Consider the following 25,201-nt stretch of genomic DNA (forward strand, 5'->3'; position numbering starts at 1 on the left):
TTTCTTGGAGAATCATAAAATAGCCTACTACTTAAGAGTTTTCTTAGATTTTTATTGCTATAATAAATATTTTAGTTATATTATAATTATAATTCTCTTTCTTCTTATTTACACAAGAAATATTAAATCTTTTAGATGGTAAAGATATTATTTTATATAATAATAAAGCTAATAATGAAAAAGTGAAACTCATAAATATTAAAAAATATATAAATTAAAAGTAGTAGAAAAATTTGAAAAACACAAACATAATAAAATATTAAATCAAAAATAATGAGAAATATATTGGAATTCTCCGCATTATAAAAATATTTAAATAAAAATAGTAGAAAATATATAAACATCATATATAAATACTAAAAAAGTTAAAATCAAGGTGATTTAAGACAAATTAGGTTCAAAATAAAATATAAATAAAATAATTTAAAAAAAAATATAAATTTAATAGGAACATCAAATAATACATGTAGGGATTGCTTCTAAAATTCATCCTGTGTTCGTATTCTTATTCCTACATCACTACCGTTAAAAACATACATAAACAACCCCACCTAACCAATCAATCACAATTTTTGAGAATCAAATTAAACCCTTTCTTTGAAGTTTCTAAAATCTTCAATTCAACATATTCCCACAATTTTAGATCTTTAATCTTATATATTATAAAATCTGCAATTTAACATATTCCCACAATTTTATATCTTAAATCTTTTTTATGGGCAAAACCCACATCCAATTTCCAGAATTGTGGTTGATCATTTTAACAATTTTAATCATTTTGATCATTTTTATGGTGGAAAGGGTGGTAAAAAGATTGTTGAGGCGCCAACCAATTCTTGGGAATACTTCTATGGATTCATCTCCATCTTCAGCTACGTTCTTATTGCCAGCTTCATTGCCTAAGTGGCCTAAAGGTGCGTTTTTTCAATCTTTAAATTTATTTAATTTTTTGTTTTATAACTTGTTTTGAAGGTGTTTGTTAAAATTATCAAGGTATTTTGAAGAATGTGGTAATGGGTTTTGGGTTATGTATTTCTATATGGTTTTTTCTTAACAGTTGTATTACTGGAACTTTGTGATTATATGAAATGCTATCTTTTTTGCAATTAGCTTCATAAAACTTCAACATCTAGCTTATCAGAAGACTACATTCAGTATTTTACCAATGATTATGTAATGCTAATTTGGGATAAAACCATCTTATATTACTTCTATAATTTATGTAAGATACAAAAAAGTTTCTGTTTTAGCTTTCCATTATCATTGTTTAATTACATTCATACTTGTGATCATACTTTGGTAAATACTTACATGCATTTTTAATGGAGCCAAAGATCCGTAGTTCTTTGGTTTTAGATTATTATGGACTATAATGAAAATGGTTCCTTAAATCATGTGCATTTCTTAGTTACGTAGAGTTGTATATGATCTTTGTTACAACCTCGCTGACAAGAATAAGGTTGCGTATATTCAACTCCCCAAACCTCGCCTAGGTGGGATACTTCATGAGTCATGACATTGAGATAATGGAAGGTATGCATTCTTTTGTTGGTCTCATTTCTTGCAATCTTTTGGAGTAAATGAGAAACTAAGAGGTTATTCCATGTGAATTTATCTTGTCTAATTGTTTATTGAGGAATGTAGAGAATCTCATTTATGGTATCCATTTTAGTTTTGCGGCGATTTGCAATAGAATAAAATGTCTGATATGAATTGTTTCTGGTTTTGATATTTCTTGCCAGTCATGTATTTGTGATGACTTCACTGTTTTGATATATGCTCTTCAAAAGGCTGTTTTGAAGTGTAGGTAATGAACGACCCCGTTGCTATTAGGTGACTCCCACCTAGGCAATGATCGGATGTTCACAACTTTATGATTGTAATAACAAAATAGTTGTTTCGATTTACCTTTGATAGTAAACATCATTTGTAGCTTCATATAAAAAATAAGTACACACGTTTTAATGAGTCATTTTACTATAATCCATCATAATCGACCTCGCAAAAGAGTAATTTAGAAGTTCCCTTCGTATCTTTTACTAGGGCAAGGATTTGCTACTGGAACAATCAATCTCGGAGAACTAGAAGTTGCACAAATAAATAGGTTTGAGTTTATTTGGGGCTCTCATCTGTCACACGACAAGAAAAAAAGTGTTTCGTTCTATAAACCTCTACGCATACCCGAAGGATTTTTCAGCTTTGGTTATTACTGCCAATTAAACGGCAAACCTTTGAATGGGTATGTTCTTGTGGCTAAGGATGCATCACATGAACATAACTTACCAGCCCTTATGATGCCCGTTGACTATACTTTGGTATGGATTTCCGACGATGGCATGGGAACTTACGATCAACGTGGTTACTTTTGGCTGCCTCAATCTCCCTCGGGTTATAAAGCCCTAGGATTCATCGTGACTACCAAACCCGATAAACCCAGTTCAGCGGAAGTAAGATGTGTTAGAGAAGACCTCGTCGATGATGGTGAGGCTTGTGGTTTATTGCTTGAAATGGTTTCAAAATTTAACAAGATCCCTTTTAAAGTCTTTAAGACTAGGCCTTGTGATCGAGGAATGTTCGGTAAAGGTGTCTCGGTAGGAAGCTTCTGTTGTACAAGCCCGTGGTTTTTAGGAGAAGAAATGCCCGTTGTATGTTTAAAGAACAAAGACCCTAATCGGCAAGGAATGCCAAATCTTGATCAGATTCATGCACTGATCAATCACTATGGCCCTACAATATATTTCCACCCCAAAGAGATCTACTTTCCATCTTCTGTGTCATGGTTCTTCAAAAACGGAGCTCTTTTGTTCAAAGAAGGACAGTCTATTGGTGAACCTATTGATCCCGAAGGTACTAATCTTCCTGCTGGTGGTGAAAATGATAAAAAATGTTGGATAGATTTTCCTGCTGATGATCGAAGGGAAGTTCTCAAGCGCGGAAACCTAAATAGTGCCGAGGTTTATGTCCATGTGAAACCAGCTTTAGGCAGTACTTTTACGGACCTAGCAATGTGGTACTTTTCTCCTTTCAATGGGCCAGCCACCCTAAAGATCGGACCGACTAATTTTAGTTTAGGCAGGACCGGAGAGCATATTGGCGATTGGGAACATTTCACTCTTCGTATAAGCAACTTTACAGGTGAACTTCATTGTGTATATTTCTCGCAGCACAGTGGTGGTGAGTGGGTAAGTGCTTGCGATTTGGAGTTCATAGACTGGAACCGAACTGTTGTGTACGCATCTAAACATGGTCATGCTTGCTACCCGCGTCCTGGGACCTATCTTCAAGGATCGTCTAGTCTTGGAATCGGGATAAGAAATGATTGTGCTAGAAGCAAATTCTTCATTGATTCTAGCACCAAGTACAGGATTGTCGCAGCTGAATATCTCGGTGAAGAAGTTATCGAGCCTTGTTGGCTGCAGTTTATGAATCAATGGGGACCGAAGATTGTTTATAACTCGAAAAAAGAGCTGGATAAGGTGATCAAGCGGCTTCCATTGATGATACGACGTACAACATCAAATGTGGTTGGGAAGATTCCATTTGAACTTTCAGGACAGGAAGGACCAACTGGTCCTAAGGAGAAGAATAACTGGTTTGGGGATGAAAGGTGGTAGATTATTACACTAACACATTTAAATGTATTATTTTGGGGATAATCTGAATGCGGGCATTTCTCCTTGCCCACTCCTTAGAGGGGCACGGGTATGATTTGCCCGTAACCCTTCTCCCTCCGAATCCTGATTTGTGCGAGATATTGAGTTGCTAATGACGTAAATGTATTGTAATTTGTAACTGTTATATTGTTTATTGATGGTTTTTGGTCTTCTGTTCCAATATATCATAGACCTTATGCTAAAATAATCAGATGTTTTTTACTCCCTTTGTTCCACTGTGATATTCTCACTTACTAATACGATTACTTTCAAATGTTTTTCACCATAAAGTTTTTACTGTTTTTGTTACATCTGTCGGAAAGAATTAATTTTGGTGATTATCTTTTTTTTTTCATTTTTTTATCATTAACTACTTTTTAATACTTATGATTAATAATTATATTTTAACAGTTTTATAATATTTATGGCTTCTATATTTTTCACTAACTATATGTCAACATTTTAAATTCTAATAGAATCTATACATTTTTCCACCAAATTTATTATTTAATAAAATAATATTTTAACTATCAATCTCATTATTACTTTTATACAAAATATTCTCATTTCTTTAGTTTCTTAGAAAAAAAAAACAAATTATAGTAGAAGGAGAAACTCTTGTTTGAACCCTCTAATCTGATGAACATCTCTCCACTAATGTACTCTCGGCATCTCTTTACATTTGCAACAAAGTAATATTACTATAACTGTATTATTAAAATTTCGTCATAATTAATAGAAAGTAATTAAATAAAAGAAATATATAAATAAGATAATAGAAATGATAGGTTTGTTGATAAGAGGAGAACTAGTTGAAACCCTTTACTAAAATTAAAAATATTGTAAATAAAAAAAAACGTAAATATGTCAAATTTATAATGACGAAAAAAGTACTCGACTCCAAAAAATCATTCAACGCACAATTAACCTAAAAAACAAAAGAAAACAAAAATAAGTAAAATTAAAAAAAAAAGAACTCAGTTAAGAGCAAATATTACTTTTAATAGAAGCCATTGATTCAATTTGCATCTAACCCCTTGCTTCGGTCTACTTACTTTGTAATAAAAAAATTTAAAACAAATAATTTAAAAAATAACAGTCAAACTGTGTACATTCCAAAGCAATGACCATTCAACACTACCATCCAAAATTTGTAACTAACCAAAATCACCATGCCCAAAAGTTGACCTTGTCCTTCAAAAACCTAACTTTCCTCCATTGTTTCTTCCTTCTAGTTCTTCCCCTTTCTACTATTTCTCTCTGTATCTTCCTTCTTCATTCTCTACTCATTTCAATTATGAACAACAAACTCTTTTCAGATCTACCCACTTTCTGTCTTCTTCTTTGCTATCTGTTCATCCTATCTACTGCTGCAGAAGATGATGTTAAGTGTCTTCAAGGCATTAAATCTTCTTTAATTGACTCACAAGGTAAACTCAATTCATGGAACTTCAAAAATTCTTCAGCTTCTGTTGGTTTTGTTTGCAAATTTGTGGGTGCTTCTTGTTGGAATGATAAAGAGAATAGACTAATTAGTCTTCAGCTTAGGGGTTTTCAGCTTTCTGGGCAAATCCCAGATTCTCTTGAGTTTTGTTCTAGTATTCAAACTCTTGATCTTTCTGGTAATTCTTTATCTGGTACTATTCCTTCTAAGATCTGTACTTGGCTTCCTTTTTTGGTAACTTTAGATTTGTCTAACAATCAATTATCTGGTTTAATCCCACCTGATCTTGGTAAATGTCACTATTTAAATAAATTGGTTTTGTCTGATAATCATTTATCTGGGAATATACCTTTAGAATTATCTAATTTGAATAGACTTACTGAGTTTTCTGTTGCTGATAATGATTTATCTGGACCTATTCCTGGTTCTTTTGCAAAACTTGATAAGTCTTCCTTTGATGGAAATGGTAAATTATGTGGGAAACCAAGTGAGTCTAATTGTAATGGGTTAAGTAAGAAGAATTTGGCTATTATTATAGCTGCTGGTGTTTTTGGAGCTGCTGCTTCTTTGTTATTTGGGTTCGGGTTATGGTGGTGGTATTTTTCTAGGGCAAGTAGGAGAAGAAAGGAAGGATATGGGCTTGGAAGAGCTGATGATGGTTCTTGGATTGATAGATTAAGGGCTCATAAGCTTACTCAGGTTTCTTTGTTTCAAAAACCTCTTGTTAAAGTTAAGTTAGCTGATTTGTTGGCTTCTACCAACAATTTTAGTGGGGATTCTGTGATGATCTCAACTAGGATGGGAACTACTTATAAGGCTATGTTGCCCGACGGGTCGATGTTGGCGATTAAACGGCTTAATAGTTGTAAGTTGAACGAGAAGCTTTTTAAGACGGAGATGAATCGGTTGGGAAAGCTTAGGCATCCAAACTTAGTTCCGTTATTGGGTTATTGCCTTGTAGAAGATGAGAAACTTTTGGTGTATAAGCATTTGTCGAATGGGACTTTGTCGTCTGTGCTTCATGGGAAGACGATTGCATTGGATTGGCCTACAAGGTTTGGGATTTGTTTAGGCGCTGCAAGAGGTCTTGCTTGGCTCCATCATGGAGTGGAGCCTCCTCATTTGCACCAAAATATAAGTTCAAACGTGATTCTTCTTGATGAAGATTTGGATGCTAGGATAATTGATTTCGGACTTGCTAGACTTATATCGGCCTCAGAGTCACATAATGAGAGTAGTTTTGTAAATGGGGATCTAGGAGAATTTGGGTATATTGCACCGGAGTACTCGAGCACCATGATGCCTTCGCTTAAAGGAGATGTTTATGCATTTGGTGTAGTTCTTTTGGAATTAGTGACGGGGCAGAAACCCACGGAAGTGAGTGCTGCAGAGGAAGGTTTCAAGGGCAACTTGGTGGATTGGTTGAATCAGCTATCAAACTCGGGAAGAACAGTCGATGCAATCGATAAAGAGATACGCGGAAAAGGGCATGACGATGATATTTTACGGGTCTTTGCTGTTGCCTCAAATTGTATAGTTTCTCGGCCCAAGGATAGATATTCCATGCTTCAGGTTTATGAAGCACTAAACAGCATGACAGAGGATCATCCTTCTGAGCAATTTGATGACTTTCCCCTGATTTTCGGAAGACAGGATCTTGATTAGGTGGATCCCTTTCGCTAGCATTTCTGCGTATGTTGTCAATTTGTTAAATGCACCTGTATATCGAGTCTTCGAAAACTTTTATCTGTTGCAAAATAGAATAGTTAGCCTGCATTTGATGAGTGTTTGATGCTTGTGATATGCTCTCGTGTGAGTGTTTTTGAGAAGCATCATCGGAAGCTCATTTGGCTTGTAATGCCATACGTCATTGTATCTTGTAAATTAAAAAATGGATCAAAAACCCGCCTTCTTCATCCTTGATTTACGGAAGTTGAAGGATATTTCTCCGAATTTGCCTGCCAAGCATGTTTATCGTACTAATACATGTAATATGTTAGTCTCTCGAGCCTAATGAATCTTGTTTCCTGTAACATCCTTTGTATGAATGAGGCGTAGGCCTTAGCAGAATGATTATAAGCATGTATTTGTACCTAATCCGATTATTTTGTTGACTTGACAAAGATGCTGCGTAGAATTGGTGGCATTGGTGTTGACTTTTGACGCTATGACTACACTAGTGCCAAATGCCAATGATGGTTAATGTTACGGTTGGAATGGGTAATTTTGGTATGACTTTGGGTTGATGTTTTAGTGTAGGTAAAGCCGGCCGGTGGCAATGGTGGAGTGGAGGGATATTGTTATAGCGGTTGTATTGTAGGATTTTCGGGTAGCCAATGTGGCTCACTAAGTCGTCTAACAACACATACGATCAAGCTGCCCCGAGCTCTTATGAAAAGTTGCAGGCCTTTCTTATGATTAGTTTGGGTATTTTTGATGTGCTCGTTTGTAGAGCACATTTATCTCCTCATTGTAGTGTCGAGTCTCACGTTTTAAATGCGTTTTACACACTTTACGCATGATTTTACCTTGTTCTTGTCTCAATGGTGTTTTTTGAGGTAATTTCAGGTATTTTCGGAGATTTCAAGGTATTTTACGTTGCGTACAAGACTTAGATGCTTTGTTCGAAGATTAGACACGCGCACCGAAGCTTTCCCAAGCATTCCAAGTCTTCCTCAGGGTCCCCGCAAAGTCCAGAAGGCATCCAAAGCTTCAAAAGACGAAAATAGGCCAAGTAAAGAAACCATTCGGCCGAATCAAAGCTACATTCGGGCAAATGGGAAGTGATTCGGGCGAATGGGCTTAGAACTTCAAGGAGATGTGTTGAAACATGCTGGAAATGGCGAATGAAGCCCCATTCGGTCGAATGGGCGCTCATTCGGTCGAATGGGAGTCTTTTTCTGCGCGACTTGTTTTCTTCGCAAGTTTATTCCCGAGGGCTTTTTACCCCTTTTGTTCCTTAGCTTATAAACACTTCTTGTATCTGAATAAACCCCATGCCTAGTTTGAGTGCCTTTGTGTAACACCCCGACCCCTCGGACCGCTGGTGACTACTCATGGAGACTGTAGACTGGCCCCACAAACCAACACAAGTCTTTCCAGCGCACTTTGGCCTCACTCGTGTGCACCCGAGAACACTTCCCAGGAGGTCACCCATCCTAAGATTGCTCCCTACCAAGCACGCTTAACTGTGGAGTTCTTAGCAAATGGGCTCCCTAGAAAAGAAGATGCACTTTGTTGATATGAGTAGTCTATCAATCCTTTTTCAAGCTAAATCTGGAGTATTACACTTTGTGCCTCATTTTAGAATATCAACCCCTTTAATGCTTTCTCTAGTTTTTGCCCTAAAATGAATTTGTAGTTCTTCATTCATGCTTTCATCTACTTTCATGTCACTTCATTTATGTAAGTTTATTTCTTTAATGCTTTGATGTCTTTATTGTTTTTCTATTGCTTTCTTCTATACTTCCCTTTAATGCTTTCATTTAATGCTTTTTTAGTTTAGATTTAATACTTTCATGTTTTTCAATTCCTTTAATGCTTTTCTTGTTTATTGCTTTTACCTCTAGTATGTTAGAATAGTTTCTTTAGGGGTTTTAGGTTAGATAAACCCTAGGTTTAGTCTTGTCTTCAATGTTTAGGATTAAGGTTGAGATTGATGATGGTTGTTGATAAATATTTGATTCGAATCTTGTCCTGCCACTCCTAGAGAGACATAGGGCGATCATAGGTCGTTCGTATAGGTTATAGGGTCACTAACTTCCTCTCCATATAGAGAGTGTCTTGATTGATTATCATTAGAACTCCCTTGACCTAGCTTATCTTTATTTCTAATAGACCATCCTAGGGTGGACATAGTCTACTCCCCGCTTGTCTTTCATTGTTGAGTTTCGCTTTTTATTCTTGTTATTAGTTAAGTTCACCCACCAACCTACCTTCCATATAACCTTCCCACACCAAGTATTTAGTCTAGCATCCCTTGTCCTTGTGGTTCGACCCCCGACTTACCATTACACTCGCAGTAGTAGTATCAGGGTGATTATAAATATTGTTTGTATAGCCAACCAAGGCTTTTAGTATTGACGACGTGCTAGAAACTTGCTATCAATTTTACATTTATTATTACTCTTATACCATCATACATCGGGATTCAGGACTGATCAGCTTGATCAATTTGAGATGGATGTAAATCAAACTGAATAATAATTTCATTAGTTAATCGACCAAAACTTGGATAACCACAAATTCAAAAACAAAGTAGATCAAAGCCATTAGTACAAAATTAACAAAAAAAAAAAACAAAAAGAAAGAAAAATATCCCCATAAAGAAGAAAAACATATGGGGATTGAGGCAGCATATCACCCTTCAATTGAAAGAAAATAAGCTTAAGCTATTGTATGTAAAATTCAATACCCAAGATCAAGGGGTTGAAACCTAAAATATCCATCACTAAAAGCAAAACATATGCAAACACGTAAAGCAAATGACAAATGATGAAGCGGTGCACATCACTCTTCCCAATCTTGCAGATAAATGCTTTTTCATGATCTTTACTGGGGAGTACGCTGCTAGTAGCCATCGCATCTAATCTTATCGTAGTCGTTGTTGTCAGAAAAACTTCGACTTGGGTTTCTCATCCCGCCACGTCCCCTTGTCGTGTTATTTTGGTAGCTACCTCGGCCTCTGCCTCTTGCTACGACTGTTAAATGTAATGAGATACGAATACATAAGCTCATCTTCAAAAAGGACATTAACGTCACATGAATGTGTAATTGCACATGAAAAACGTGATAGATCTTCCAAACTATCCCTCATTTGAGCAAAATATGACATCAAAGCAACAACATAATGTTTAACTCTCTCACAGTCTATCTATTGTAATTTGATTTGCATAATTGCATTTCCTCCCAATCTGAGCACAAACTCAATTACATCTTTCTTTCACAATTTTTTGTACAAGTACACATGGTGCCCATAGGAATTTCAACCAGCTAATTTACCAAACACTAGTATTGGTTGGTTTAGACACCCAACCCTCTATTTATATCAAAATAAGCTAAAATTTTCTAATAAGTTATATACTGAGTAAATAATTGGGCCACAGATGAGCTCCAATTACTTTCAATTTACAGAACAAATGAATATGTTTTCAAGTGCGAGTTCCAAAAGTCTATAAATCCATCTTAAGAGTGTTGCTAAAGTTGTACTTACAAATTACTTTGAAACCTAAAAATCATCTCCATGAAACTTGTGCCTATTCAAGCAAATGAAAGCAACAAATGATCTATGCCAAACAATTAAAAAAAAACAAAAACTTAACAAACCTCCGCCACGGGCACTGTGGTTGCTGCTTGGTCTCCTCTCTTCAATGTAAACTTGTCTACCAAGCAACTCTATGGGAGAACTCTACAAAATCCAATATGATTAAAATTCAGTCTCAAAATAGTATTACATGGACAACAGTCAAGAAAATATCGGATTTTCACAGTGATACTTCGTCTTGAAATCACTATTCCCTTCCGCCAACACAATGCCAAAACCTAAATCCCAACATATTGGTTCGGCAATATGAATCAAAAGAAATTAATGTAAGAGGTTGTCAATAACAAAGATTATAATTTATTCGGCCATATATAATACAAAATAGCACCTAAGAAAATCAATTTCAATGATCATCCATATACATTCTCCTTCTATTCATTGATATCCATTGACATATGCTCCAATAAATCCCAAAAAAAAACCATTATTTTTTATAAAAAAAAAAAAGTAACTACTGAAACTGAAAACGCTTATATATTTTTGGCAACTTATGGGCCTCCACGAGGATTACAAACTAGCAATGTATTCCCTTTTTCCCATAGATGCAAGATGTATATGCGATAGCCAATGGCAAAGCCAAAATTCTTCATTGGGCGACTATTATGGGTCGGGAGGTAAGTCAGGAAATAATGCTATATGGCGTGCCCCAATATGAAAAGGCAATGAAAACGTCCAAAATCACCAATATGATGTAGACTACTTTTCAAATTATTAATAGCTGAACACCCCCCTCCCCCCCCCCTCCCCCTCTGTCGTCCTTGGTGAAAGCATTGCTGTGAAAGCCGGTCAACATAAGAATGTCTTTTAACATTCATCGTAGATTGATAGCAACTAAAATAAAGAGTTAGAGGTACACATAATTGAAAGTACAAAAAGTGCATAAATGCTCGAACATGAGGAAAGATATAGAATAAGAAAATGCAATGCTGATAGTGATAGTGGTTGTCATTAAAGTACCTTGATGGCATTTTGAACTCCAGACATGTCTTCAAATTCAACGAAAGCAAAGCAAACACCGATTTCCTGTGTACCCAGAAGTAGAAAGTCACCAAAAAGTTTTCTAACAAGTTAGAAATCAATGTCACAAAACCACATAACTGAAACTCACCCTTTTATTCCTAATGAATACTCCGTTAGGTTTGATTCTACCATACTTTTTAAACTCCTTCTCAAGATCAGCAGTTGTAACATTTGAGGGTAAGCTTCTCACATAGACAGATGTCAGTTCACCTGAGTTATAGAGTTCCCACCAAAAATGAGAGCAAGACAAAGTTTGTAGTTGAAACAAATAACATAATAAAGATACATCAGGCAGTATTCCATTGCAGATTCAAATCCAGGCTCCCACAAGATACCATAGATGTGCAACAGGATTTCGTATAGAACACATAAGAAAGAATGAATGAGTCTACACTCTAGTCAATTGGGATACAATACTGATGCAACTTCTTGCATCAAAAAGTGAATCAGGATAACCAGCTACTTATGCATTAAACTTCGAATCGATACAATACAAGCAACTATTAAAAGTATTGGCCTATCGGATTTTGTATAGTTTGACTTTTATTTCCCTTTAACTATTTACGCACAATACAAGCTAGCTAAAACTGACTTGAAGCCTGAACTCTATAGGTCCAACAGAACAGTTCTTATTTGCCACCACGGCCAAACCAAATAGTAAGCTTATTTTGGTCAAACAAGAAATCAGAAGTCCCATCCTTTTGACACCCTTCTTTAGACAATATCTCTCTAGTGAAAAGCACAAGAGTGAAGACAATCGTCTATTGATTAGAACCCAATATCTTCTTGAGAAGTAATTTCCACAAGATAAACAAACACATGTCCTACATGTCCATCCTGGAGCTGACTCGAAAACTAACTGACGGATACCCAATTTAACCGTTTTTTTTTTTTTTGTTTTGAAAATTGATAGTGTTTCGAATTAGGAGTTGGGACTTAGGACCCGACCTTCTATTTCTACATCAATATTTAAGATTTGGGTTAATATTTCACAATCAAAACTTAAAAATAAAGTTTGGGCTATTATATAAAAATTAATTTTCATAGTTCAACAAATAAATTTATATGGTGCTTTTTGAGTATTTTATAAGGACAGCAATATAAAAATAAGAAATCATTGACCCCGTTGAGTTGAACTCAACCAACTCAAAATCAACAAAATTGACCATTTTGGCAGGTGTACCTAGAGAAGTCTTCTTAGAGCCTACAGTCAAACACACATTGTTAACATTTCTTAAGAAACTGAGTAACGATTTCTCGAACTTCCCACATCTAACAATCCATAATCCACATGTCTATTTAGTTTCACAAGCCAATCAATGCCAATCCAACTATTTTCCAGGGCAACATGAAAATCAAAGTACACCAAAGGGAAAAAATTAAATACGCATTGAGGAAAGACTAAACCAAAGTAAAGGATTTAAACTCACCATCTTCTTGAACGAAACCTTCATCTGCCCCAGCATTAGCGTTGTCAGGAACAAATGATGATGCTGATGGGTTTGATTCTGAAGCATTTGCTTGCACCATTTGATGCTGCTCTACTGGAGGAGTTACACTCTGCCTTAAATTTGGTAGAGAAACAACTCTTTGTGAAGGCAGCCCTTTTGAAGCCCGTAACTGCAAAATTTAACAAAACAAAATATCAAAATATGAGTACCGAATGCTATACACAAAATATGGTCTAAAATCCTTTGATTGGAAATTGTTTCAATAATTTGATGTTTCATTTTGTGCAAGAAATATAATTCTAAGAATGAATCAAGAAAAGTTGCAGTTTGAGAAAAGTCACACAATTAGAGGATAGATCTCTCTTTCATGTAAAATTTAACTTTAAAAAAGAAACGGCACAAGGTAAGGTTCATAGCATGTTTAAATTAGAGGCAATGAAAATTAACAAGAAAGATCAAACAAGTTAAAGAGATATATAACAAAAACAAAAAAGACAGAAACTATATTGCAATAAGCATACAATGGAAGCATATGATAGTTTGGGTGGCTCTCCAACAGGCTCATCAGCTGGAACAGGTAAGGGATCTTCCACATAGACCATATGGTTGACAGTATTCTCAATTGGAGCAGCAGGTTCTTCAATAGGGGCTTCTTTAACAACGGTTTCTAAATGAGGTTCTTCAAGTTGTTCTTCATCAAGAAGGCTATATTTGTCAACAGGATTATCTTCTTCAATGTGAATTGAATTCACATACTCCCTACTCTCTTCCTCCAGTTCATAATTAGACACTGGAACATAAAACATGTCCATCAATAAGGATTAAGATTCAAGAGTATAAAAAACCAAATTTCAGACGACCATAAACCACGAGAACTAAAACTGACTGCAGCAGGCGGCACAATAATTTATTTTATACAATACAATGAGAGCAGTAGACAGTATCCGAAACACAACATCTGTTCATCAAAAAAAGAATAAATAAAATTTCAATAAAGGAATTCTATTCTAGTCCAGAGGCATGAAATTTTAAGATCTCTTTGTATGAATATCAAGTGTCCAATATAGTTTGCAATGATACAAAGCAAAAAATTACAGATTAACAGTAAAATATGGTCATTCAACTATGTTCTCAGGCTATATCAATAATTCTATAATGCAACTCTATGATCATATTAAACTACCATGCACAAACATATATTTTTTGCAAATTAACAAAGCAAAAATATCACAAGCTCCCAACTAAGCTTCCATCAGTACCTGGCTGCTCTAAGCGAGGACTAGATGCAGAAATTTCGGGATCAACCTTGATATCAGGTATTTCTGGTACAGGATGTTGGTTAAGAAAGACTTCCTCGTTGAACAGAAGAATATCATTGAGGACATAATAACCCTTCTCCTGAGGAGCTAGAAAGAAGGACTGTGTGAACCTCCTTTTGCCACTGAAGTTTCTGGACCTCATAACACCTTGCACAATGAGCAGAATGCCACCATTCATGGAATCTTGACAATTTAACTTCGTCACTTCCAGTCCACTAACATTCAGCGAGGTGAGTACTTGATGGATCTCCTGCAAAATAGTTGAAACACTTTTGTTGAAAAAAACAAAGCTAATTATTGGCACAACTACAATTGCGGAGTCACAAATGCATGCATCTGTTTGTAAAAGAATACATTCAACATAATCACACAAAGAACAGTATAAAGAGTTCGACAACAAGAACAAATATTTTATCAAATCCAACATATCAATCGCCAACATAAGGCCATAATCAATTTTGTATCACAAAAACTTCAATACAATGTACAACATTCCTTTAAGTACAACATTCCATCAACTCAATCCCATTAAGTGCCTCCCATCAAAGTGGGGGTTTAAGAGGTGAATGTACGCAACCTTACTCTTATAAAAACAAATTGGATGTTTCCAACCCATTTATCATGAAAAATTTCACATAATAAGAAATGCAGATTTTCATAATGAGTCATTTTAATGTATTATGTTTTTTGTAAAGATGAGTCATTTTAAAATAGTCCATCATAATCTAAAGTTGGAATATAATAAATCTTTGGCTCCATCACGAAATTTGCACATCGAATTTACAAATGGACAACATTATTCAAATGTTGCACATGGCAAAAAGTTTGCCTCTTTAAACATCCATAGCGATTGATATAACATAGGCAACATTAATGTGTTGATCATGAAATTTAATCCCCATATTTATGTACTGTTTTTTTCTGCTTTTCTCTAGATCATCCACATAAGCATGGATGTGCCACACATCCTTTTTGCAATAGTACCCTCAAAAGCACTGAGCTCTCAGATGCATTCATATAAAAAGTTGATTTTAGATTTAATAAGTCACAAATCCACTCTGCTCACCTGCACCACCAAATGCCCAATTCTCACAATTACTTCTATAGCATTAGCATTGTTTCTATGAAACATTGAGTCTAACTTTGTCCAAATTTCTTTAAAAATGTTGTGTTCCCATTCTACAAAAAAACCCTAAGCCGCTTACTCCACCAATCTAACGCACCAACTTCCTCTATAACTTTGTAGAACCAACCACCACGATTCACCAACTACTTCCGATCGTCCCCAAAACAAAAGGGTTCCCGGTTTCAAGAAACCTAAAGCCCTTACTATAAGTTCAAGGTATATGTTTAAGAAGACAACTAAGGACCCAAAGAAGACTACACAATGTGACCATAAACATTAGAATGGCCAAACTCCAAACATAATCATCAGATCATACTTCTGATGTTATTGTGCATAGAGTCACCCAAAATAAATATGTGAGTTCTGTAACAACAATCATCTTCCCTGTTAAGAAGGACTCGGTTTCACATCTTTCATTAGCATAGAAATTATTCCAGAAAATTAAAACAATAACAAAAGAGAAGCAATCTAGCACCGTGAAAATAAGTAGATTCGACTTAGTCATAGGATGAGATTACAGAAGCAGAAATGGAGACAATCAACTACAGTTGCTTATAATCTATGGGAACTACAGCTTAATGACTTATATTACATTGAAGAACCTAGAGCCAAAAATTGAGGGGGCGAAAATTTACAAATATAAATTTGAGATAAAAAATAGATCATTCAAACAAAACCCTTTTTTGATTACACATCTTCAAATAAAGATAGCAAGGAACCAACATTCATCCTTGTATATCTTCAAACCCCTAAATTTTTGTTCTCAACAACTTCATAGATTCACACTATATATACAGAGTATACTCTAAACTAAAAAGTAAAAATTTCAAAAAAACTCATAATAATCCAAAAAAACCATACAGATTGATAATAGATTGAAAAACAAAAGATGATAATATGAGATAAAAAAAATCATTACCATTATGTTGGAAACAGTTTGACTATCATTACCATCATCTCGAGTCAAGGTGCTTAAATCATTGTAAAACTGATGAGTAAACTCTGGTGTTTCTTGAAGCACTCGATAATATTGACTAATAAAGTATGAACCAACCTGATTAATCAAACCCACAACAAAATTAATCAACAAAACAAACCAAAAAATAAATTAAATTAAATTAATCAAATAGGAGTATAAAAACCTCAAAGGCAGAAACAGAAGCAGCCGCCATTGTTCAAGCTTAATAAGAAAATTTGAAAAATACCCACGAAAAAAAAACCCTAATTGAATCAAAAATAACCAAATTCTGATCCAAAAAAATTAATTAAATCCCAGTAGAGAAAATGCTCAATAGAACTGAGAACATGCGCAACAAGGTTTCTGAGAATAGATTTTCAACCATATAAATATGTATATGGAATACTCAGTATGTATTTATGGAAATTATTAATGTGTGAAGTCCAAGTTTAGGGAGTATATCTCAGAGATTTGAGAGAAAATGAGATTGGGGAGACAATAAATTTGGTGTTCAGATCTAGAAGAAGAAAGAGAAAGACACCCAATTTGTCTGCTGACTGCTCAAAGTTGCAAAGGACTGTTATTCATCGCTAATTGGTATTAACTCTCCTATAGTCAAGTAAATAGCGATCATTGATAAATAATTTTTTAGGTTTTTCTCGCTTATACCTACGTACTTTTAAAAATTTTCAGCTGTACCTAATAAATTTATCAATTTTCAATTGTATTCAGTAGGGTTTTTCTCACTTATATCCACGTACTTTTAAAAATTCTCAGCTGTACCCAATAAATTTATCAATTCTCAATTGTACCCAATAATTAGTATTAATTTAGCAACAATAACCATTTTTTAATGACAACTTAACAACAGTAAAAGGAGTAAATACTAAACAATGGTAATAAAATGACTTTTTGAGTAAATCTTCATAATATGTTATTTTCATGGCGATGTAAGTTTTATCCACAATTAAGTGTTGATAAATTTCTCATGAGAGCTGATTGCACACAAGTGCGATGAATTTTCATCCTAAAATCAATTAGTAAAAGGAGAGTCCATTAAGTTTATATGTTTGTCTAATCCTCTCTAATTCTTCGATATGAGATCACATGTGGTTACTATTTTCCCACAAATATTTTACTGAATTTTATAAAAAAATATGATTATTAGAGTAAGACAAGTATGATCAATAGCCTTCACGTGTTTTTTTCTTGCAAATTTAGCTAAAATTTTCATTATCATTTACACGTTCTAATACCAATAATTAAACGAAACGTAAAAGTTATTAGTTCAAAAAATAAGCTCAATTACCTTTTGATGTAATAATAACAAAAGTCAACCAAGATCAAAGTTTGAACAACTTCAGCTACCAACATGAGTACGTGGGTATAAGTGAGAAAAACCCTACTATTATTGGGTACAATTGAGAATTGGTAAGTTTATTGGGTACAACTGAGAATTTTTAAAAGTACGTGGGTATAAGTGAGAAAAACCCTACTAATTATTGGGTACAATTGAGAATTGGTAAATTTATTGGGTACAACTGAGAATTTTTAAAAATACGTGGGTATAAATGAGAAAATTAGATAAGTAAATTTCTTTTTTGTTCACAAATTCTTAAAAAAAATTGTGTCATGAGATTATCTCAATTGGTTTGGTATGTGTCATTTAGTCTATTAAAGTGATAATTTATAATTTAAAGTGATCATTTATAAAAATTGGCTAACTTTATAGGCTCCTCTCATGATGAGTCGATCTCATAGTAAAACACAAAGCTATTGTCTATTTTGTTTACTTTATTGGTTTTTATTATGTCTATTTGTGGTGATTTACAAATCACGTTGATAATTAAGAAGTTTTGTAACAGATTAAGCCGGTCGAACATTTTTTTCTAAGTACAAAGTTGGCTAAGGGACAAAATGGTCAAAGGCAAGAGATGAGAATCGAACATAAAACTCACTTGAAGAAAATGGTATATATTCTAATTAAGCCAAAATTTGATTTTCAAGTTGGATTTGTGTTTGGTTTATATACAATTGAGTGGTCGTCTAGTCGATCGTCACTTAAACATAAGTTATTCTAATTGAGTTGAAAATCACAACTCTAAGATATACTCCATTGAGTGAATTATAATAAATTAGGTTAACTTAATTTTAACCTACCTAATTAGTTTATATAGAGAGATTTTTTTATTTAAGAATAAGCTACATAAATTTTATGTGAAAACGGAATCAATCTTTCTAGTAAGCGGAGATAATTAAATCCTTGTTATAATTGTGAAGAAAAGTTATTAATTACAGTGTTAATTCATAATCATATCATATCATAGAATCTAATAAAAAGATTGCAAAATTTTACATGTCACATCCTCACAATAATATGTCATATGGAATATAACTATCAACTATTGGTTCAATTAGATTATATGACATGTAATATTTTTGAATATTATATCTTTGCAAGATGTGTTTTTCGAAATAATGTATAGCAAAGTTAACACCAACCTATTTTTTACTATATGTAAGTATATCAGTATATCACAATATAATATGTTCTTTTAAATTTTTAGGATTACAATATTTTTGAATTTAAAAGCTACACAAAATTTCCAATCAAGGTTTCTTAGAACATTGTTGTTGTATTTTGAAGTATTTGCTAATTAATTTGTAAAATATTTCATTAAAAAAACAAAGGATACATTATAATAAAAAATTATTTGGCAATAATAAAGAATCATTATAATAACATTGTTGGAAGATTACCCATATTTGGCTTAAACATTATAAGAATTTTAATTAATATTTATACTTATATTAACAACCTATTTTTTTTCAATAAAAGTACAATATATTCTAAAATCATACTCCATATATTCTAAAATCCTCTATCTATTTTATAAGAAATAATACTCTGTCCGTTCTTTTTTGTTTCTCCACTTTAACTTTGTGCACTTTAAAAGAGAGAAATTTAAATTAGATTTTTGAAGTATATATGGAAGATAAAATATATTCATATGAGATCTTGTTAGATTTGTTTTGATGTAAATTTTTTTATTATATAATTTTTATAATTTTTTATGATGCGTACTTAGAGACATTTAAGCGTAAAATTTGCTAAAAAATATGTACGAAAAGTAATGTGGACAAATAAAAAGGGAGGGAGGGAGTATTATTTTATAATGATAACATGTAATTGTATCTCAATTTAAAATTTATATTTATATATCTTTATAATAACGTGTATTGTACGAGTTTCTATATTAGTTCTTTATATAGAAATTTGATTTTAGATTGGAAAATAAGCTAGAGAATCCATGTATGCAAACACATCACATAGGTGAAAGAAAAACTTACTCAAGACAACCTCAATATATGCAACCAAATATTCCCATATAGAAAGAGATTTAATACACTTGAACACATTGTTTTGATTGGAAATTATATATATGTATTTTTTTATACAATCATAGTAGTTCTCTACCGAAACGATATTTGCAAATTTTATTTTTTGGTTGGAAATTTAGTTTATTATTATTGGGGCATTTAAAATAAAATCCTATCTTATAAAAACAAATAAAACATGTAAACATTAATTAAAAAGATAAAGTTGAAGAGTTAGATTTTTAATAATATAATTCTGAATTTTTTGATAAAAATAAATTTATAGATTTTAAATTATCTTTAGTAAAATAAAATAAATATGTCGCATTTTTACTAGATTTGCTGAAAATATAAACTCTACTATTGATTTTTTTAAATAATAAAATAGATATAATTACTAAAAATAAATTCATTTATTATTTATTTCTAATCATTTGATTAAAAAAACTAAAATGATTATACATAGTACCGTGTTTATTTGAAGCAAATAATTCTATATATCATACTTCTCATACTTCTATATGGGTTTTATTTGAATTAATATAAACAAAATTTATGGCGGATAAATAAAAAGAGTTTATTATAACTCAAAAAAAAAGGTAAAAAGGGTTTATTAATTGTTTTTAAGGATACAACAATCTCAATTCCATCAGCAATTAATCAAATCAAATTCCAGTGCTCAATGCTTATACACAATTCATTTCAAGGTTTATCTCCTTTTTTTAAAAAAACTAATCTGTTAGGGTTTTGATCGTGATATTACTTCTGTATTTTAGGGTTTATTGTGTTACTTTTGATCGTTACTCCTATTTGATTGTCCCTTTTTAAATTCCCATCGTGCTTGATTTCTTATTATATCGTGCTCTTCTCTTGTATTTTCTGCTTGTTAGGGTTTATCAATTGTTTATAAGGACATTTAATCTTTCTTTGTACCCTTTGATTTAGGGTTTTATCAATGTCTGTAATTTCTTCTATCAAATTGATCGTCAAAGAACACAACTTTTTTTTTACAATGAATGATGCTCAATTGCTCAAATCTGAATTTACTGCATTGTTTTATGTAATTAAATTAATTGTTTTTTCTTTTTTTTCCTTATTTTTACATGAATGGGAATTTTTAATTAGACATATATTACTAAAAAGCTAATTTTTATGTTTTTTTTTGGGTACAACTAAGCTATGATGCTTAAATTTGGTGCAAATATTGTAGCACAATTATTCATTTTGGTCTAAAACTAATCCATTTTTATTTGATTTGTTAAATTGATTAATTATACAACTACTTTACCATTTTCACCGTTAAATGATTTAATTTTTAATTTCTAGAATGTTCTAAATGCGTGTTGTTGTTTTGTCCAATATAGTACTTCACTGGTATACTTCTGGTTTTATTTATTATATTCCTATTGGCTATTGCTATTCATTTTGTTGTACTCTATTTTAATGGGTATGGACAATATGAGGTCATTTTTTTAATAATATTTTTGGCCTATGTGGTATTTACTGAGTACTCCCTCTATTCTATGGGATTTGCAACAAGTACAACTTACGTCTTTTTGAAGGGGTAAGGCAAAAAGATGTATATGCTCTTGAAGGGTAAGTGGGAGAAAGATGTGGATGCAAATTTAAAAAAGAGTAAGTCAAAATCAGAAATTGAATTATTGTAAATTTTATGAAATGGACTAAAAAAAATTATTCACAATTACTGTGGATAGAGACAGTCTAAGGTAGTTATGTACGCCATGGAGTACCACTTCTCCAATGGGGCATATACATAATTTCTACCAAGAGAGATAAAATATTTCAATAACTATTGGTTTACATATTATAGTGTATTAGAGAAGTATTTGTTCGAGGAATTACACCCTTGGATGATATCTAGTTTCTAGTTGGTGCTTCTCTTAGGTGACTGGTTTCTGAGTTATTGAAGCATTTTCTCATGTATTCAGTATTGACCTGGATTGTTTTTGTCCAATCTCGAAGGGGCCAAAGATTTATAGTATTTCGTTTTGGGATATTATGTACCATAGTAACCTACTGTGTCTTGTGAATTTTGTTTTTATGACATTGTTAATTTTCTGTCTGATAATGATTTTGCAGCTGGGTAATTGCATAATATGGATGACAAACCGGAGGCGTGTGCTGAGTGCTCTCGTTTTTGTTTGTCACTCCATAAATCCAAGCTTGATCCGCTCCCAATTGTTTCCTCATTCTTTAAAGTTATGTTGGGCAACCATTTCTCTGAAGTGCTGGTATGATTGCATTACCTTATTTTATCTCAAGATCTGATCTATTGATTCATCAAACCAACCTTAATCTTATAAGGTTAAGGCTTCTAACAGTCATTTTATTTGTAGATTGTGCCTCCTAGATTTGCTAAAACTATTACAGAACTTGAAGGGAAAAGCACCTATTTTGAGGATTCCACAGGACAAAAATGGGAAGTGTATTTGACTAATAACAATGGCTCTCTTGCTTTCCAAAAGGGATGGCGTGAATTTTTTGTGGATCATAATATTCAACTTGGTGATTTTCTGGTATTTAATTATTTCAAGGGATCACATTTTAATGTTCAAATTTTTGATAGAAGTGGGTGCGAAAAGCCTATGATTTTCAGCAAAAAAGATTATCAGAAGAATAGAGCTAAAACTACAAAAGATTATATTCCCAAAAGTCTTTGTCGTGTTTCGTCTAACAAAAAGTTTTTTGCAAACAAGTGCACAAATTCTTTCATGGATTTTGAGCCTGACATTGATGTCATGCAGAGGAAGGATGCTATTCATAAAGTGAGAAAATTTCATGAGGTTGAGGAAGATGTTCCAAGACAAGAGAATACCAACAAAAGGCCTAAAGTGGTCCCTAAAGACAATGTAGATGCTGATAACATGAGTATAACAAGAGGGAATATGTGTTTTCAAACACCCAACACAATGCTGAAAGCGGATACTTCCAAAATCATAAGTTAGTTACTTTGTTTTACATTATGTGCAAATTCAGAGGGACATAGAAGTATCTATTTTTTGAGTGATTTCCTAGCCGAATTTTGATTTTTGATTTTTGTTGATTTATTTCTTGTCACTCATGTTTAGCTCATTGGGATTCTTTAGCAGATGATGAAGCGGATTGGTTGAGTACAAAATGTGTAGCGCTACCCAACGATGCAGTTTCAAGGGCCGTAATGCCTTTGAAAGTTTTATATCCAGGGCAATCTGTCGCTGCACCACATACATCTGAGTTCACATCTCCAACTAGTTGTAAGCTTCCTTGTATATTCCTTGTTAGCATATATCTTTCTTAGTGAATTTTGATCAATCTATCTCAGGAGATGAGCAAAAAGATCCAGTATTTGTGGTATATTTATGAAATCCTTGACATATACTCTTCCTGTCTCGTTGATTTTGCTTCATTTGCTATAAAGAGCTCAAACTAAAAATCTTCTTAACTAAATAGAAGAGTTTTTGTTAGTTCTCCATGTTACTACTACCACCAAAAAGGTTATTTGATTGGAGCTTCTCGCTCGTTTCAGAGGTGGGTTATATGCCATGTTACTTGACTTGGAAACTGAAGTTTGATATTGGTACGTGACCATTGTCGGATACGTTTAGATATTCAACTTTACGCCTAAAATGAAATGTCTCAGTGCCATTACCAATGTCCGAGCATCAATGATCGGCCACGGGTACGTGAAGCAAAATGAAGAGTCCGAGTAACATAGGTTATATGACACTTGATGGCATGAATGGCGTCTTAACATTTAAATGCATCTGTCTTTTCCGAAATGTGTTGATTTAGTTCATTTCTTTATCAGGTGGAAAGGGTATAGTCGAGCTACCCAAATATGGTGAAAATATTTGGGGTAGCGCAGCGGCTGATAATCCTTCATGTGATAGCATGATTATATCCAACAATGGTGACAGAGATGAGATTCTATACATCGAAGCTCCTGAGCACGATCTCTGTGATTCTCTATCTGCACCAGAGTTTAAAATCTCATGTTCAGAGAAGACGATAGTGAATTCTGCCTTGTATGTTCTGACTTCTCATATTGCTGATTATGTTTTGTTGGTATTTATTCTAGTTAATCTTGCTAATTGTAAAGTGTTTTTTTTTTTATCTTCTTAAGTTCTGCCTTGTTCGTGTTCCTGTTCCTTTGCATTTTGTTGCGCTGTTGTGTGTAACTCGAAACATTCAAGACTTCTTTTCTTGTTTAGTTAATAGCCCAGGAAAGGACTGAAAAACGCATTGAATTCTAACTCTCTTACATGAAAATTGAATCAGTTACATGATTACATCACTACATGCCTGAATAGAAGCATAGAGGATTATGTATTTAGCTAGGTGCAGGGTAGGACTTAAGAGGTTTCATTTGTTTTACCTTTTGATTTTCTTTCCTTGAGAAAAATTTGCTCAGATGGAAAATGAATGGAGGAGAAGAATTTATGTGGACGACCACGAAAATCGATTTATTGGTGCATATAGTCGATTCCAATCTTTTGAAATTAAGGCTTTTGACATTGTTCATTGTTAGAGCTACTCTTGTAAGAGACCGTGACAGTCTGCTCATATGCTAATAATTTGTATTAGTTAGGCTATTCAACTCATGCATGGACGTGTCTGACGGTGAGTCTATCACATACAATAAGTTGTGTTGTTAAGGTTGTTTATGTGGGCGACAATTAAAATTGATCTATTGGTTCAGACGTTTAGTTCATATAGTGACCCCAAGCTTTTGGGGTTAAAAGGCGTTGACATTGTTGTTGGTAAGATTGCTTTTGTCAGTCCTATCCCATTATGCTTATGACAACCAGTAAATGTATGCAGACAAGATGAATATGAAGAAGAGAAAGTAGTATGGCTTGTAGATCAAGTAGGAAGAATTTGGCCAGTTATGTACAATCAGAGAGGGAAGGACAAGTTTCAGGAACTGCACTTTTTGTAGTTGAAGATGTTGATCAGAATACCATATATGATTCATGTTCAAATCTTTTGCAGTTTTTTCTTTTGCTTCAGGAATGAAGTCTGTATATGTGAACCAATATTCAATTTATGTTTAAAAATTATATATTCCCTTTATGGCACAATCTCCGTATTAATATATTAAGAAGTATGTAGAATTAAATACCGACATATATTCTGAAGTGGGAGAGTATGATACTTTCTATGTCCCTCAATTGCTATAATTTCCTTTTAAGATCGTTTTATGGAATTGTTATAAACTTATAATTTTATATTTAGACAAAACTCACGCTATTTCTTTTATTCTCATTCACTTAATCGTATTTCTTCATGAGATTGTGCATCAGGGCACAAGGATTAGAAAGTCTATGGATTATATATTAGTGACATTATATGTGAGAGGATGTGTTTCAATGGGTAATTTTATATTTTAATATAGGAAAGAAAAATTAATTGCAAACTTTATTGTGTTATGATAGATGAAGTCATATTCAATAATTATAATTGAGACATTCACCGTGAAACTTAAAATAAGAGAAAATTGTAAATAACTGCAACAACGTTTAAGTGTTT

General features: G+C 33.2%; 4 protein-coding genes across 16 annotated transcripts; 3 read left to right on the forward strand and 1 right to left on the reverse strand.

Annotated features, from left to right (window-relative positions):
- Nucleotides 1-483: 483 nt before the first annotated feature.
- On the forward strand, nt 484-3,889 carry LOC130813940 (hypothetical protein At1g04090-like). The gene is made up of 2 exons (XM_057679866.1): nt 484-914; nt 2,044-3,889. The coding sequence occupies exons 1-2, from the start codon at nt 716-718 to the stop codon at nt 3,612-3,614; spliced, it is 1,770 nt and encodes a 589-aa protein (XP_057535849.1). The 5' UTR covers nt 484-715; the 3' UTR covers nt 3,615-3,889.
- Nucleotides 3,890-4,767: 878 nt separating this feature from the next.
- On the forward strand, nt 4,768-7,194 carry LOC130813941 (probable inactive receptor kinase At1g27190). The gene has a single exon (XM_057679867.1). It carries the CDS (start codon nt 4,777-4,779, stop codon nt 6,760-6,762), a length of 1,986 nt encoding a protein of 661 aa, XP_057535850.1. The 5' UTR covers nt 4,768-4,776; the 3' UTR covers nt 6,763-7,194.
- Nucleotides 7,195-9,213: 2,019 nt separating this feature from the next.
- On the reverse strand, nt 9,214-16,898 carry LOC130813942 (nuclear transport factor 2-like). The gene is made up of 9 exons (XM_057679868.1): nt 16,479-16,898; nt 16,256-16,390; nt 14,151-14,460; nt 13,413-13,681; nt 12,871-13,060; nt 11,529-11,650; nt 11,378-11,443; nt 10,423-10,504; nt 9,214-9,797 (listed from the first exon to the last, which is right to left on the reverse strand). The coding sequence occupies exons 1-9, from the start codon at nt 16,506-16,508 to the stop codon at nt 9,667-9,669; spliced, it is 1,335 nt and encodes a 444-aa protein (XP_057535851.1). The 5' UTR covers nt 16,509-16,898; the 3' UTR covers nt 9,214-9,666.
- A 3,327-nt stretch (nt 16,899-20,225) lies between these two features.
- On the forward strand, nt 20,226-25,135 carry LOC130813943 (B3 domain-containing protein Os11g0197600-like). Of its 13 annotated transcripts, XM_057679875.1 has the most exons (7): nt 20,226-20,379; nt 21,773-21,924; nt 22,030-22,209; nt 22,438-22,633; nt 22,783-22,926; nt 23,481-23,697; nt 24,494-25,085. In XM_057679875.1, the coding sequence occupies exons 2-7, from the start codon at nt 21,790-21,792 to the stop codon at nt 24,609-24,611; spliced, it is 990 nt and encodes a 329-aa protein (XP_057535858.1). In that variant the 5' UTR covers nt 20,226-20,379; nt 21,773-21,789; the 3' UTR covers nt 24,612-25,085. The 13 variants fall into 13 exon arrangements, 11 of the variants coding, with proteins under 11 accessions (XP_057535858.1, XP_057535852.1, XP_057535854.1 ...); XM_057679869.1 differs by having other exon boundaries at nt 22,030-22,633; nt 22,780-22,926; nt 24,494-25,092; XM_057679871.1 differs by lacking the exon at nt 20,226-20,379 and adding an exon at nt 20,769-21,307 and having other exon boundaries at nt 22,030-22,633; nt 22,780-22,926; nt 24,494-25,094.
- Nucleotides 25,136-25,201: the final 66 nt, after the last annotated feature.

Source organism: Amaranthus tricolor, chromosome 5, assembly GCF_026212465.1.
Source record: "Amaranthus tricolor cultivar Red isolate AtriRed21 chromosome 5, ASM2621246v1, whole genome shotgun sequence".
NCBI classification, from domain to species: domain Eukaryota; kingdom Viridiplantae; phylum Streptophyta; class Magnoliopsida; order Caryophyllales; family Amaranthaceae; genus Amaranthus; species Amaranthus tricolor.